The sequence below is a fragment of the Meles meles genome, chromosome 6 (genome assembly GCF_922984935.1).
Source record: "Meles meles chromosome 6, mMelMel3.1 paternal haplotype, whole genome shotgun sequence".
In the NCBI taxonomy this organism is placed as follows: domain Eukaryota; kingdom Metazoa; phylum Chordata; class Mammalia; order Carnivora; family Mustelidae; genus Meles; species Meles meles.
In genome coordinates, this window is record NC_060071.1 from 53,559,979 (window position 1) to 53,576,772 (window position 16,794).

The 16,794-nt window shown below is 38.7% G+C and overlaps 1 protein-coding gene across 1 annotated transcript in view; it reads left to right on the plus strand.

Annotated features, from left to right (window-relative positions):
* Positions 1-16,794, plus strand: part of SUPT16H (SPT16 homolog, facilitates chromatin remodeling subunit) — a 39,516-nt gene that overhangs the window by 3,594 nt on the left and 19,128 nt on the right. The window contains exons 2-6 of the mRNA XM_046009585.1: positions 11,605-11,697; positions 12,879-13,049; positions 14,309-14,461; positions 15,041-15,187; positions 16,105-16,256. Of these exons, the coding sequence (XP_045865541.1) occupies positions 11,605-11,697; positions 12,879-13,049; positions 14,309-14,461; positions 15,041-15,187; positions 16,105-16,256 (716 nt within the window). The remainder of the gene's footprint in view (positions 1-11,604; positions 11,698-12,878; positions 13,050-14,308; positions 14,462-15,040; positions 15,188-16,104; positions 16,257-16,794) is intronic.

Genomic DNA, 16,794 nt, shown 5'->3' on the forward strand with positions numbered 1-16,794 from the left:
TGTGTCTGTATGCCACCAGTCAGAATTGAAATGGTGGGTGGCTCTTACCCTAAAAATTTTGTGCCTGTGGAGAAAACTATATGCCGGAGTGTCAGTGCTTCTCTTAGTTACCAGTTTCTGACTCGGCTGATTTTTGTCATAGACAAGTTTCGTGTTCTGGATTGCTCTCCAAAGCTAGGCAGTTACTATCTGTGGCTGAGGAAGGTTCTTTAAAATACAGGCAGTTCCCAGACTACTTTGGGCAAAGGTGATGGGTTACTTCTACCCATCTCCATTCTTCATGGCTCTTTTATCTTGAGGTAGACATAGGTTTAAGCAATGCACTGGTCTCTTGACTTTAGGAAGAGGAAGGCTAAAAAGAAGTAAATGCCTGGGCAGGTTGGGATTCATTTATTCTTGCATGCTCAGCTTTTATAGTCTACTCTGGTTACCCACTTTCTTATTTTCATTTTTTATTCCTGTATACCATCACACTTAGTCTAACTTCTCTACTTTCTTAATACTTTCTAAATCTCTTCCTCACATATGGTTATGAAAAGCTTCCAACATACAGAAAAGTGAAAGAATTTTATAGTGAACACCTGTGTACCCACCACCTAGATTAACAATTAACATTTTATTATACTTGCTTTATCACATATCCACCCCCTTGATAAATTTTTTTCACAACTTTTATTAAAATCAGTAGTCAGGGGGCGCCTGGGTCCCTCAGTGGGTTAAGCCTCTGCCTTCTGCCCAGGTTATGATCTCAGGGTCCTGGGATCGAGCCCTGCATTGTGCTCTCTGCTCAGCAGGGAGCCTTCTTTCCCCTCTCTCTCTGCCTGTGATCTCCCTCTCTCTGTGTCAAATAAATAAAATCTTAAAAAAAAAAAAAAATCAGGGCACCTGGGTGGCTCAGTGGGTTAAGCCTCTGCCTTTGGCTCAGGTCTGGTCTCAGGGTCCTGGGATCGAGCCCCACATCGGGCTCTCTATTCAGCAGGGAGCCTGTTTCCCCCCTCTCTCTCTGCCTACATGTGATCTCTCTCTCTGTGTGTCAAATAAATAAATAAAATCTTTAAAAAAAATTTTTTTTAAAAATCAGTAGTCCATTTACATCTTTATGCTCATGTAGGTGAAGTAAGAGTATAATTGCCTTTTCTCTATAGTTTTTCATTTTTCCTGATGCTAATGATTGCCCAAATTTTTCTCCTTTTTTAAATATCCGTAGCCCCAGTTTTTCCTGCAGTTCTGTCATAATGTTACCTATCTTTTGTTTTAAAATTCTCACACTTGTCAGGTGTTTTATTAATTCTGTGGGTTTTTTTTTTTTAAGATTTTATTTATTTATTTGACAGATCACAAGTAGGCAGAGAGGCAGGCAGAGAGAGAACAGGAAGCAGCCTCCCTGCTGAGCAGAGAGCCCGATGTGGGGCTTGATCCCAGGACCCTGAGATCCTGACCTGAGCCGAAGGCAGAGGCCTAACCCACTGAGCCACCCAGGTGGCCCTAATTCTGTGTTTTTTTAACCACCAAGACCATTCCCCTCCTGCAGCCTTATATCATAATATTCTGTCTGTGCAGGTTGTAATCCAGGCCCATTGAACTTGAGATTTTCCAATGTAGGGTCCACTATGTCTTACAACCCTTGTCTTGATTTGTTTTTTCTTTGTTAAGAGTATTTCCTCTAAGAGCTTCTTGAGAAAGGATATAGAGAATATATGTTTCCTGAACTGTTGTGTGTCTTAAAAAGTTTTACTGTCTTCACTTTTGGTTAGGAATATAGCTCAGTGAGAATAAAATTCAAGGTTGATAATCTCTCAGAATTCAGCTCAGAATTTTGAAGTTATTGTTTGTCAGTCTTCAGACTTTTTTCATTATTGCTTTTCAGAAAGCAGATGGGTCTCTTTCCTGTTCCAGTGTATATGGCCTGTTCTCTCTGAAACATTTAGAATCATCTCTTTATCCCTTGGGTTTTGAAATGTCACTGCCTTGGTAGGAGTCTTTTTTTTTTTTCTCCCTCCTTGTATTGAGTTGGGAAGTAGGGGGCCCATTTAGTCTCAGGACTCAGTGCCCTTCAATGGTAGAATTGTTCATTGTTGGTTACTTTCTTTGCTCCATTTCCTTAGTGGTCTTTTTATTTCCCCTGAAATTCCCATTCAGGAGGTTTAGGTCTCTTGGCTTGAGTTTGTTCATTATTTTTCAGTTTATTTCCTATTTCTTTGTCTTCCATTTGCAGTATTATTTCTTAACTTTATTTTCCCACTTTCTGTTGAATTTTTAAAATTTTTTTCAGCTATTTTTAATTTCTAGAAGTTCTTTCATGTCCTCTATTTTTTGTTGTTGTTGTTTCATGGATGTGCTGTATTTATTTATTTTATAGGAGGTGTTTTAATTTTTATCTTCTGTCCTCTGTCCTCTCTGTTTCCTCTGAGTTTCTTTGCATTCTCTCTTATGTGTTGGAGACTTCATGGAAACTAAAATAAGGCTTGGCTACTCATCTGTATTAAGAATAAGACCATAACTGGGGCATCTGGGTGGCTCAGTTGTTAAGCGTCTGCCTTTGGCTCAGGTCATGATCCTGCAGTGATTGAACCCCACATCTGAGCTCACTGCCCAGTGGGGAGCCTGCTTTTCCCTTTCCCATTGCCTGCTGCTCCTCCCACTTGTGCCTCCCCTCCCGCACGCGCACATCCTCTCTGTCTGTGTGACAAGTATGTAAATAAGGTCTTACAAAAAAAAAAAAAGAGTAAGACCATAACGAACTGTTGGCAGTTCTATATGAATGGGGCCTCTCAACTAGTGAGGGGAGACTGTACAGTAAATAGGCTTGCTTATTCCATGGAGGACTCCCAAATGTCAGTATCTGAAGTGTTCTCTCTGAATTTAGTGAGGATGTATAAAGAAAAATCCTCTCAATTCTTTTCTTTGGGACATTTGTTCCCAATTATGGTCATTCAAAATATTATATTTATTTATTTGATAGAGATCTCAAGGAGGGGGAGAGTCAGGCAGAGAGAGAGAGAGAGAGAGGAGGAAGCAGGCTCCCTGCCGAGCAGAGAGCCCGATGCAGGGCTCAATCCCAGGACCCCGGGACCATGACCTGAGCTGAAGGCAGAGGCTTTAACCCACTGAGCCACCCAGGCACCCCAAGTCTGTAGACTTTTTGAGCCCATTTTTGCAGAGGCATTAGTTGTTGTCTCAGGACTTCCAAGAACCCTGGGTGGAGGTTAAGTAGATTGGGGTATTGTCCCTCTCTTAAGCTTACTGACCAGCCTTTCTGTAGTCCTGAACTCATCCAAGTACAATGTACCCTGTTGCCTTTCCCTGATACTTGGTGACTCCTAAGTTCTGAGCTCATTGGGGCTCTTTGAGATATGCATATCTACTGATACCTTACCAGTGAGAATGCTTGTAAGCATTCTTGGGATGTCATTACCACAACTCTGCTTAGTCATTTCCCACTCTTTGTCCTCTTTTCATCTTCCAAAAAACTGTTGATCTCTTTAAACCGGAATATATTCCAAAAGGATACTTTCCATCACTATGATTGAAAATACTGTCACTTTCCAAAAATAAAAAGTAGCTGTTAAAAAATAAAGATAATGTAAGTGCAACAGCGTTACTAAATTGTAGCAGGTATTAAAGACTAGCATTAAAAATACAATCTTTTTAAAGAAATTTTTATTTTTTAAGTTTTTATTTTAATTCCAGTAGAGTTAACATGCAGTTATTATATTAGTTTCAGATGTATAATATAGTGACTTAGTGCTTCTGTATCTTAACTCTGCTTTTCAAGGTAAGTGCACTCTTCATCCTCATCACCTATTTTGCCCATCCCCCCAGCCACCTCCCTCTGGTAACTGTCAGTTTGTTCTCTATACTTGGGAGCCTGGGTGGTTCGGTTGGTTAAGCAGCTGCCTTTGGCTCAAGTCGTGATCTCAGAGTCTTGGTTCCCTTCTCAGTGGGGAGCCTGCTTCTCCCTCTCCCACCCCCCCTGCTTGTGCTTTCTCACTTTCTCTCTGTCAAGTAAATATATAAAATCTTAAAAAACAAGAGTCTGGGGCTCCTGGGAGGCTCAGTTGGTTGGGCAGCTGCCTTCAGCTCAAGTCATGATCCTGGAGTCCTGGAATTGAGTCCTGCATCAGGCTCCCTTCTGACCTTCCTCCCTCTTGTGTTCTCTCTCTCTCTCATTGTATCTCTCAAATGAATAAATAAAATCTTAAAAGAAAGGTTTTTTGTTGTTGTTGTTGTTTTTAAAGTTTGTATCTGGATTTTTTTTTTCCTTTGCTTGTTTGTTTTGTTTCTTACATTCCACATACCAGTGAAATCATGTGGTATTTGTCTTTCTCTGACTTATTTCATTTAGCATGATACTCTCTGGCTCTGTCCATGTCGTTGCAAATGGCAAGATTTCATTCCTTTTTTTTTTTTTTTACAGCTGAATAATATTCTATTGTGTATATATGTATACACCACATCTTCTTTATCCATTCATCTATTGATGGACACTTGGGCTGCTTCCATAATTTGGTTATTCTGTATAATGCAGTAAACATAGGGGAACATATATTCTTTCAAATAAGTGTTTTTGTATTTTTGGGAGGAGGTAAACACCCAGTGGCACAATTACTGAATCATAGGGTATAGTTCTATTTTTAAACTTTTTGAGGACCTCCATACTGTTTTCCACAGTGGCTGCACCACTGCATTCCCACCAGCAGTGTTCCTTTTTCTCCACATCTGCCAACACCGGTTGTCTCTTGTAATTTTGATTTTAGTCATTATGACAGGTGTGAGATGATAGCTCATTGTAGTTTTGGTTTGCATTTCCCTGATGATTAGTGATGTTGAACATCTTTTCATGTGTCTGTTGGCCATCTGTATGTCTTTGGAGAAATGTTGGTTCATCTGTCCGTTTTTAATCAGATTATTTGTTTTGTGTGTTGAGTAAGTTCTTTATATATTTTGGATATTAACACTGTACAGATATGTCATTTGTAATTATTTTATTAAACAGGTAGGGTCTTGATATGATCAAGTAGATTTAAAGACAAAAATAGGTAACTTTTTTTGCCAGGTAATTGAATATTTAAAACCACATCTGTGACCACTTAAAATCATCTCTGTATGAATTGTACACGCTTTCAGAAAGTCTGTTCTGCTGTACTAATGCAGTTGACAGCTAATTTTTGACACCAGTAACTGTAGTATGGTATGTAGTAAACATTTTTTTTTTTTTTAAGATTTTATTTATTTATTTGACAGAGACGGAGCAAGAGAGGAAACAAACAGGAGGAGTGAGAGAGGGACAAGCAGGCTTCCCGCAGAGTAGGGATCCCGGCGCGGGGCTCGATCCCAGGATCCCGGGATCATGCTCTGAGCTGAAGGCCGCTGCTTCCTGACTGAGCCACCCAGGTGCCCCCGTAGTAAAATTTTTTAACAAATAGCCTTTTTGGTCTATATTTGGTCTATTATTTGTATAATAATGATGACAGATACATAGTAGCAGCTGTGAGCTAAGCACTGTTCAAAGCACTTTATATTTGTATTTTGTTTTTAATATTTATATATTAAATATATAAATAAATATAATAATACTTTATATTTATATTAGCTCATTTAATTCTCACAGCAATATTTATGATTGAGGAGAGTGGAACATAAGGAGGTTAGGTCACAGTAAGTGGTGGGATCAGGTATTCAAACCCAGGCAGTGTGTTTTCAGAGTGAGCCCTTACCAGTAGGCATTAGTGTATCTCTAAATATAGTAGGCAGACCTTGATACCTATTGCTTGCAGTTGCTGAAGAAATTTCTGTTAAATTTAAGAAGTCACTTAATCTTAAAATCTTACCTGAAAAGTTTGTCAAATGACCTTATGTCTGTTTATAGATAAAAATCAGAAACCTTCCAGAAGGATTCATTTTTATCTTTAGGATCCTAATGAAATCCTCATCTGATTTGTTAACTGAAAGAGAGAGAGATGGTAGGAAAAGTATAACTTTTTCTGATACTTTATAAATGTGTGCTAATAGAAAGTATATATTTTACCTTTAATATGTATATTTTAATTAGGTTTTCAGCACTTTTTAAAAAGTTAAATCATCATGAGTGTGAGGACTGCTAGTATATTTGTGTGGGAGTTTTAAGTGTGCTAGGCATTGATTGGATTTTGGATATAGTCATGCCTACTGCATGTCAAGTTTTATTGTGAGGGTTACAGGTAATAAATAAATGCAAGGCACATAAAAAAAGGTGCCGCTCAGTAAATACTATTATTCCCACCTGAAACACTCATTTCAGCAAGGCTTGGCTGTCAAGTGTACCAAACAGACTGGAAGGTGGCAGAATTTGGAGACAGAAAGGGTTTGGTGGATATTGAGAATCTGCAAGTTGGTTCATCTAGAAAGGGGAGCACAGGGATCACAAGTCCAGATTCGACAAGGGGTCAAGTCTGAGTTCTGAAGATCAGCCCAAGCAGAAGAGATCAGGTAGGAATCTGGGACCATTTCAGAGCAGCACAGGGTTGAGCCCCAGCTTCCTCCAGTAGCCAGGCTGGCAGTTGGAGTTGGACGTAGGACTGTTAGTCCTGTAGCATTTTCTTCTTTTTCCTTTTTTCAACTACCCCACTCCACTCTAATATTCCAGATGTAATTTTTTTTTTTTTTTTTTTAAGATTTTATTTGTTTGACAAAGTAAGCACAAGCAGCGGAGGGAAAAGAAGCAGGCTCCCGGGCTCCATCCCAGGACCCTGGGATCATGACCTGAGCCAAAGGCAGATGCTTAACCAACTGAGCGCCCAAGTGCCCCTCTAGACATAATTTAATCTGAAAACATTTTATATATATCAAAATATTTTACAGTAGTATGTGTTATGTTACTTCAGGTAACTTATGCAAGTTTTATAAGCAAATAACTTAAAGTCTCCCATAGTTTCAGAAGACTATTTTCAGATGTGATCTGTAGTAAAGCATTTGTACTCATAAGGTTTGAAATACGAAACTGCATACCAGATTTTGCTAAGATACTTGGTTTTATTATAATCCTTTTCATTGTATCACATTTTGAGAAAAAGTTTCTCTGAATTCTTTATCTTTAAATATCTAAAGTCTCCTGTTACTACATTTCTTTCTGGGTTAGACCTCACTGATTTTGTGAAGAATCAATCAAGAACTTTGATGAAATGGTCAGAGTGACTGGGTTTCAAGAGAAATTAGGATTCATCCTCTCACCTTTGTGATTGGCAGTGGAAAACTAGGCATTTTATGTGGATTGAAACCCTTGGGATGGTTGGGCTTGTTTCTCTATCTGCTTGAAAAAGCTGAATATGCGGGCCCTTTTTCTCTCCCTATTTTCAGTTTTATTGAGATCCCTTTGGGATTTACCCATACTGTTAGTGATTAAGTTACATGATTACATTCTTGATATACTTTTAAGAAATGTATTATTGTGTATTTTGAATTTTTGTACATGTTAATACCTTTTTCTTTGTAGAAAAATTTTGACTGGACCAAGACTTCCAGTATCAAAAAATACAATAGACTTTTTGACTAATTTCAGTGGTATTTTTTGTAGACAGGTATTGGAGAGGGGATTACATCTGTATCTAGAAGCCATAAGCATTAAATATAGGCAAGTGCCTGTTGCTAATTTTGGGAGATTGTCAAGGTAGTGGTAATATTATTGCCACAAAAATCTATTATTTATTGAAGAATTGGCGCATACGTAGCAAAAATTGAGAAGAGAGAATGTTTAATGCGAAGAGTAGTGTTAATGTGCTATGGCACAGGAATCATATAGCACAGTGGTTCTCAGACTCTGATAGCAGAACCCTTAGATTCTTAAATTATTCATGACCCCAAAGAGCCTTTCTTTGTATTGATTGCATCAAGTATAGAGAGAAAATCTGGCCTCATACATATGTGAAGCTAGAAGGGGGGATATTTTAATAACCTTTTTAGGTAATTATGAATATACTTTGTTACTACATTAAAACTCAAGAAGTGGTAATCTTTCAAAAATTAATTGTAATTTATTTTTTTTAAATATTTTATTTGTTTATTTGACAGAGAGAGAGAGAGATCACAAATAGGCAGATAGGCAGGCAGAGAGAGAGGGGGAAGCAGGCTCCCTGCTGAGTGGAGAGCCGGATGTGGGGCTCGATCCCAGGACCCCGCGATCATGACCTGAGCCGAAGGCAGAGGCTTTAACCCACTGAGCCACCCAGGTGCCCCATTAATTGTAATTTAAAATTTGAAACCACAACATTAACACTTTTTATATTCAGGTTACTGTACCTTTAATCTTTTACCCATGGATGACTTTTTTTTTTTTTTTTAAGATTTTAATTATTTATCTGACAGAGATCACAGGTAGGCAGAGAGGCAGGCAGAGAGAGGGGGAAGCAGGCTTCCCACTGAGCAGAGAGCCCAATGCGGGGCTCGATCCCAGGACCCCGAGAGCATGACCTGAGCCTGAAGGCAGAGGTTCAACCCACTGAGCCACCCAGGTGCCCCGCCATGGATGACTTTGTGACATCATGCATTGGTTCTCTCAGTTGTGCAGATCTTCTAAATGTTACACATTTCATTATATGATATCAAAGAATCATGTTTGTTAATATCACCACTGATTTTACCAGGAAAGTTTTAAATAGGGAAGCTAAGTTCACAGTGGCAAGTCAACTATTTCAGAATTCTAATTTTTGCTTGAAAACTCAAATATTTATCATTGACTACATAAGACATCATTCACGTATCTTGAAGCAGCAGGCTCACTTCATTCATTTTCAAGAAAATGTATGCTGGATACCCGTGTCTGCTTAAATGGCTCCCTCAACTTGTTATTCAGATAATTGTAAAATTTTCCTTAAGACAACCATTGTAGGGGCGCCTGGGTGGCTCAGTGGGTTAAAGCCTCTGCCTTCGGCTCAGGTCATGATCTCAGGGTCCTGGGATCGAGCCCCGCATCAGGCTCTCTGCTCAGCAGGGAGCCTGTTCCCCCCTCCCCACCTGCCTCTCGGCCTACTTGTGATCTCTGTCTGTCAAATAAATAAATAAAATATAAAAAAAAAAAGGACAACCATTGTACTTCAGTTTACAGATAGAAGTGTTTTGTGTATTTCCCATTTCTTTACACAGTATTGAAAAGACATGCTCAAGGGTTGGGATTTCTTACTATTAATCACTTTTGTTGCATCGAGGACATTCTTAGAGAAACTGCCCTTCCCCCCCCTTTTCATGAGTGTGCAGTAGTGAATAATTATTTTGGGTCCACTGCCTTGATTCATGCTAAGGCAGTAGGTGTTTTAACTACCATTGCTTTTGCATCATCAATGAGAGCTAATGATAAAACTTTATCAACCTGAAGGAAAATACTTTCTCACTGAAAATTAGTGGGGGAATGAGTACAATTTCTCTGTGGTAATTTCTTTGTCTTAAGTATTTTTGTTGTGGTAGAGAAATTGAACAGAAACCTCAATTGGTATTATATTTGGATTCTTACTGGCAACCAGAAGCCTTGACATGTCAAGAGTCTTAGTAAACGTTTCTCTTGACTTTATAGGGGAAGTTAGAGATTTGACCTTCTAGCCCATTATTACCAGTCTTTCAGTCTTGTAGAGCTATTGGAGCTAATGGTTGGAAAACTCACACTTCTCAATTTCAAAACTGGTTACAAAGCTGCAATAATCAAAATAACATGCTATTAGTGTAAGGATAGACACATAGATAATGGAATAGAATTGAGAATCCAGAAACAAACATCCACATTTGTATCACTTGATTTTTTTTTTTTTTTTTAGGTTTATGTATGTATTAAAGAGAAAGAGAATGCATGCAAGTGGGGCAGTAGAGGGAGAGAAAGAACCTCAAGCAGACTCCTTGCTGAGTGTGGGGGCCCAACTCAGGACTTGATTTCCTGACCCTGGGATCATGACCTGAGCCAAAACCAAGAGTAAGACTTTCAACTGACTGAGACACCCACATGCCCCAGTTGCTTTTTCAAAGTGCATAATTTGATTTTTGATTGGGACAGTTCAATAGGGGAAAGAACAGTCTTTTCAAACTTGATATCCCTATGCAAAAAAATGAACTTAGGCCCCTTCCCCACACCATTCAAAAAATTTAACTCAAAATTAATCATTAGATCTAAATATCAGAGCTAAAACTGTAAAACTGTTATGGAAATACAGGTAAATCTTTGGATTGTCCTTGGATTAGACAAAGCCTTCTTAGGTATGAGATGAAAAAGCACAAGAAAATAATTTGAATTCCTTCAATATTAAAAATGTTTGTGTTTCTAAGGACAGGAGCATTATGAAAGTGAAAAGAACCCACTGAATGGGAAAAATTTGCAAGTCCTATCTGATAAGAAGCTTATGTCTGGGTATAAAAGGAATTATTAGAAGTTAATAATAAAGCAGTAATTCATTTATAGAATGGGCAAAGAATCTGAATAGGCACTTAAAGGTATGCAAATGGTCTAATCATGTGAAAAAGTGCTCAGCATCATTAGCTGTCAGGGAAATGCAAATCAAAACTACAGTGCACCCAATGGATGGCTCTGATTAAAAAAGTCAACAGGGGCACCTGGGTGGCTCAGTGGGTTAAGCTGCTGCCTTCCGCTCAGGTCATGATCTCAGGGTCCTGGGATCGAGCCCCACATCCGGCTCTCCACTCAGCAGGGAGCCTGCTTCCCCCTCTCTCTCTGCCTGCCTCTCTGCCTACTAGTGATCTCTCTCTCTGTCAAATAAATAAATAAAATCTTAAAAAAAAAAAGTCAACAAATGTTGGTCATAATAGGGAGAATTTGGAACCCTGATAGATTGTTGTTGAGAATATAAAGTGGTACACTTTGGAAAATAGTCTGGTTAAACTGTTAACCTCAAAAAGTTAAACATAGAATTAAACATATGACCTAGCAGTTCTTCACCTAGATACATACTCAAGTATGTCTACACAGAAGCACGTGAGTGTTCATAGTACCATTATCGTAATAGCTAATAAATGGCAACAGCCCAAATGTCCAGCAGTTGATGAATAGATAACTGTGTGGTAGATCCATACAGTAGATTGTTATTCAGTGACAGAAAGGACAAAGTACTGTCACATGCTACAACATGGGTGAACTTCTTTCAAGTGAAAGAAGCCAGACACAAAGTCTATGTATATGAAATGTCCAGGATGGATAAATCTGTGGAAACAGATTGGATTAATGGTTGTGTACGGCTGGGAGGAGATGTATAGTAATTGCTCGTGGGTTTCTTTTTGGGGAGATGAAAATGTTCTAAAATTAGATTGTGATGGTTTCATAACTCTGAATACACTAAAACCATTGAACAGCACACTTAAAATGGATGAATTGTATTGTGTATGAATTCTATCTCAATAAAACTGTTTAATAGAGTAACTAATGACTGCCAAGCAAACATGTACCTTAAAGTTGGCATTTCTATTAAGAAAAAATGATATAATGTATATATACATGTATGTGTGTGTGTGTATATGTGTGTATATATATATATATATATATATATATATATATACTGAGTAAATACTTGAGGTCTGTATTCCAGTTTTACAGGGATAGAAAGAAAATGACCAAATTACTTACTCTTTGCTTTCCAGAAAGGAGAAGATGAATATGCCAACGTTGATGCCATTGTTGTATCAGTGGGTGTTGATGAAGAAATTGTTTATGCCAAATCAACTGCCTTACAGGTAAGGGATTTATGGCAGTCTTAGCCCTGAGAGTCACTGAATCATTGGCAGCACTGTTCAGCATGGTAGTCACTAGGCATATTAAAAGTTTAATTCCTCAATCCCAAGTCACAAGTACTCAGCACTGAGTGGACCAAAAAAACCAAAAAACACATTCTTATATAAAAAGAAACAACTATACTTTTAAAAAGGAACATAAAAGTGTACTGGAGAGTGCATAGAACATAAAGAGAAGTCTATAAATTGGGATTTAACAAAAAAAGTCTGACAATGAATTAAGCAAAACAGTTCTTTCTCTTTTATTTTTTTAAAGATTTTATTTCACAGAGGAGGGAGCATGAGTGAGGAGAGGGGCAGAGAGAGAGGAGAAGAGGCAGATTCCCCACTGAGTGTGGAGCTGGACACGTGGCTAGATCTGAGGACCCTGAGATCGTGATCTTAGCTGAAGTCAGACACCTACCTGACTGAGCCTCCCAGGCGGCCTCGTTCTTTCTCTTTTCGTTAGTCTTCAGGGACTCAAGGTTTTTCAGGTCTCTACTCTGCCATACACAGAGTCCATACCATGGTACAAAATTTGCTAACAGAAAGAATGCAGAAAGGGGAAAAAATGGAGACTTCTTCCCTTTATAAAGAGACTTGCTTGAAGTCCCACAGAATACTCCTACTTAAAGCATATTGGCCAGAACTTAATGGCCATACTTAGCTGTAAGAAAGGATGGGAAATAGTCTTCATGCAGAGTAATGTCCCCAGCTGACATTACCCCAGTAATGTCCCCTTTCTTTCTGAGGAAGAAGAAATGAATAATTGGTAGGCAACTGGCAGTCTTTGGGGGAGCTAAAATGTGCAGTTCCCTGATGTGCTACTTTGTCTCTTGTTTTATGCATTTCTGTCCTACTAAACAACAGTATAGTTCCTATAAACACAAATTATCCAAATGCATTGATGGTCTTTATTATGGACTATTTCAAACATCAAAGTCGATAAAATAATATATTGAACTCCCACGTACCCATTATCCAATAAATTTCCAGCTCTTGGCCAGTTTCATTTCATTTGTATCCACATCTACATTATGTTGAAGCGAATTCCAGACACCTTATTTTATAAATATTTCTGAATAAGTACGTTAACTTTTTTTAATCTATAAATACTGTTAATCACATGTTATCTTTTCCTGTAGACATGGCTCTTTGGTTATGAACTAACTGACACCATCATGGTCTTCTGTGATGACAAAATCATCTTTATGGCCAGCAAGAAGAAAGTGGAGTTTTTAAAACAGATTGCCAACACCAAGGGCAATGAGAATGCTAATGGAGCCCCTGCCATCACACTGCTGATACGAGAAAAGGTCAGAACCAATAAAGGATGTGTCATAAAAGTGAAAGAATGTTTAAAAGTGATGAACAGAAATGCCCCCTAGGAATTTAAAAGAACACAGAGGAAGATTTTAGCTGACTGTGGTTGTAATTACAAAATTCTGTCGCATCTTTGTTGTGTTTCTTAGGGGAAAAAAAAGGTTGAATAACCTTGTCAGTTCTGCAGCAAAACATGCAGGCTTTGAGAGTCTGTTGAACATTCACTTTATCTGTCCTCTCTCGAGGACACTGTTAGCTTGTTTGTTTTCACCTTAGTACCTTCGTTAGAATAAGTAACTTTTTTTTTTAAGTAATCACGTTTGTTTTCATCTTAGTACCTTCATTAAAATAAGTAACATCTTTTTAAGTAATCACTGCCTCCAATGTGGGGCTCGAACTCACAGCCCTGAGGTTGTCACGTGCTGTACTGACTCAGCCAGCTGGGTGCCCGTAGATGAAATAACTTTAAATATCCTTAAGGAAACTGAGATATACCTCCTTTTCAGTTTTTATCACATGTGATTTATTTTTTTTTTTAAGGTCTGTCTGAGAGAGCATGTAAGCATGCATACAGGCACCCGTGTGTGCGTGTGCTGTGGTAGGGGAGGGGCAGAGGGAGCGGGAGAGTCTTAAGCAGACTCTGAGCTGAGTGCAGAGCCTGACGCCCGACTCAGTCTCATGACCCAGAGCATGACCTGAGCTAAAACCAAGGGATGATGCTTAACCATCTATGCCACCCAGGTGCCCCACATGTGATCTTTTTTTGTCATACTTCCTATCTGGCACTTTTTCTCAGAATACTGTTCATCTTGTGTTTTAGCTATTCATGAAGAAAAAGAATAGTCTTTTTTTAGAAGATATTATTTGAGAGGGAGAGCACGTGCACGATAGCGGAGAGGAACAGGCAAAAGAGAAGCAGACTTCCTGCAGAGCAGGAGTATAATACAGGACTTCATCCTGGGACTCCAGGATTATGACCTGAGCCGAAGGCACTCTCCTAACCAACTGAGCCACCCAGGCGCCCAGAAAAAAAATAGTTAACTTACGTGGCACTTCAGTATATAAAAATATCCAAAGAAATTTTGTGTTAACTTTTAGTGTGTTATAGTCTGTCCCAAGGAAGTAGATGGGGCATGAGAAGAGAATTTATTCTTTCTGTGGTTCCAGATATTTGTCTCTGCTTATTACTAGTAGAACATAGATACATAATTCTAAAACTAATTACTCCTTTTTTTCTTTGTGTCACTGATAGAATGAAAGCAATAAGAGCAGCTTTGACAAAATGATCGAAGCCATTAAAGAGAGCAAGAATGGCAAGAAGATTGGAGTGTTCAGCAAAGACAAATTCCCTGGAGAGTTCATGAAGAACTGGAATGACTGCCTCAACAAAGAGGGCTTTGACAAAGTAAGAATACTCGGGAAACAAGCAAATTGGGAGTTGGGAAAACAAAAGTGTGACAGGCTTCCATAACAGTAGTACTAAGTATTTGTTTTGGGAAAACTGTATTCCTTCGCATTTCTATTTTTCATTCTGTTTGGCTGAGCAGTAAGCCAATTTGACTTTTCAGTCAGGGGTAAGACACTGGGAGGATAGTTCAGCTGTTTCAGAGAGAAACAGGAAAATCTCTTATCCAGAAAATATATTTTTTTCCTCCCTGTTGTCCTGCCTATTTTCCTTCTTCAGCCTTTACAAAATCCTTTAGAGAGGAGCACTTACATTTAATTTAAATGATTCATTAATGTAATACCTGTTAGAATACACACTGTGACCTGGGAAAGAGCTATTTTAAATGTTTATTCAATCCAGAAAAAGAGTATTTTGGTATTTTGTAAACTACTGATGAATAAGTAATTTTTGAATAAATTATGAATAAATAATATTTGCTAAATAACCAGGTATCTTCACTGATGATATTCAGATTGGGCGAGATGCGTTTCTTTAGCAATTCTCTATTTACATGTTAGAAACTCTTACACTTTGCAGATAGATATCAGTGCAGTTGTGGCCTATACCATTGCTGTAAAGGAGGATGGGGAGCTCAACCTAATGAAGAAAGCCGCTAGCATCACCTCCGAGGTCTTCAACAAATTCTTCAAGGAACGAGTCATGGAAATAGTTGATGCAGATGAGGTAAAAGGGGCAAGTCTTTACTGTTTTAATGAAGCAGAAGTAAGTCCCTACCATGCAGTGCTTTTTGGTCCATGTTCAGCTGCCTTTGAAATTAGGCCTTTGGTACATAAATTGGTGGTGTGTAATTGTGCCAGCTCTTTTCTTTCCTTTTTTTTTTTTTTTTTTAAGATTTGATTTATTTATTTGATAGAGAGAAACAGTGAGAGAGGGAACACAAGCAGAGGGAGTGGGAGAGGGAGAAGCAGGCCTCCCGTTGAGCCGGGAGCCCGATGCAGGCTCGATTCCAGGACCCTGGGATCATGACCTGAGCCAAAGGCAGGCACTTAAGGCCTGAGCCACACAGGCGCCCCTCTTTCTCTTCTCTCCTCTCCTTTCCCTGCCTCTCCTCTTCTCTCTCCTTCCTTTCCTCCTTCCTTCCTTCCTTTCAAATTTATTTGAGAGAGAGTGACCGCTCATGTGTGCCTGTGAGTGCAGTGGGGGAGGGGCAGAGGGAGAGAGAGGGAATCCCAAGCAGTCTCTCCACTGAGCGGGAAGCCTTTTGCAGGGCTCAGTCTCAAAACTGGAGATCTGACCTGAGCTGAAACCAAGAGTTGGACACTCAACTGAGCCACCCAGGCGCCCTGCCAGCTCTCGTTCAAAGTAACTATAAACCTACACTATAGTTTCTTGAGGTTATTCAGTATTTTATTTGAGAATTCCTCATATGGCTGTGAATTTCACATATTGTGTCAAAATCGGCTTTGCAGGCATACCACTGTGTTATCTGACATGTAAGCCATTTCATAAGACTTTTTTAGCATCCTAAGTGATATCAGGATATATGTTGTCTTCAGACAATAATATCCACAAATCCAAAACTGTTAACCACTGTTTGATGACTGTTAAAAATACTGTTTTATTTCTGGGCATTCTTACAGAAAGTTCGACACAGCAAACTGGCTGAATCTGTGGAAAAGGCCATTGAAGAGAAAAAATACCTAGCTGGGGCAGACCCTTCTACTGTGGAAATGTGTTACCCTCCTATCATTCAAAGTGGTGGCAACTATAATCTCAAGTTCAGTGTGGTGAGGTAAGTGTGAGAACTTCAAATTATAACAACCAGAGTATTTCAACTTCTAGCCTGTTTTTTTTCTTGTACTCATTCTGGAATTCATAAAAGTGGGAAGAGACAGAATAACCATTAGTCTTCCTTCTACATTATTCTCTGCATTTTTTTTTCTTTTTTAAGGTTTTATTTTTAAGTAATCTTTATACCCAGTGTGGGGCTCAAAATCAAAATTGGGAGATTTTAAGTCACACACTCCACAGACTGAGCCAGCCAGGCGCCCTTACTTACTTCTATTTTATTTCACATTGGTACTCATTTCTTACTTGAGCATATATTTGATTTTGCTTTTCCAGGTGATTAAAAATACCAAGAAAAAATGCAGAACATGTTGAGAAAAATGATTAAGATGTTATTAGATATGCCATAATGTAATTCTTCTAATTTTTAAAAATACTGTAGGGAATGCTGTTTTTCCTGGTCAGGCTGAAGGGACTAATTCATAATGAATACTACATTTCATAGTGGCTGGTGGATAAGTGATGCCTTACCCCTGCACTGT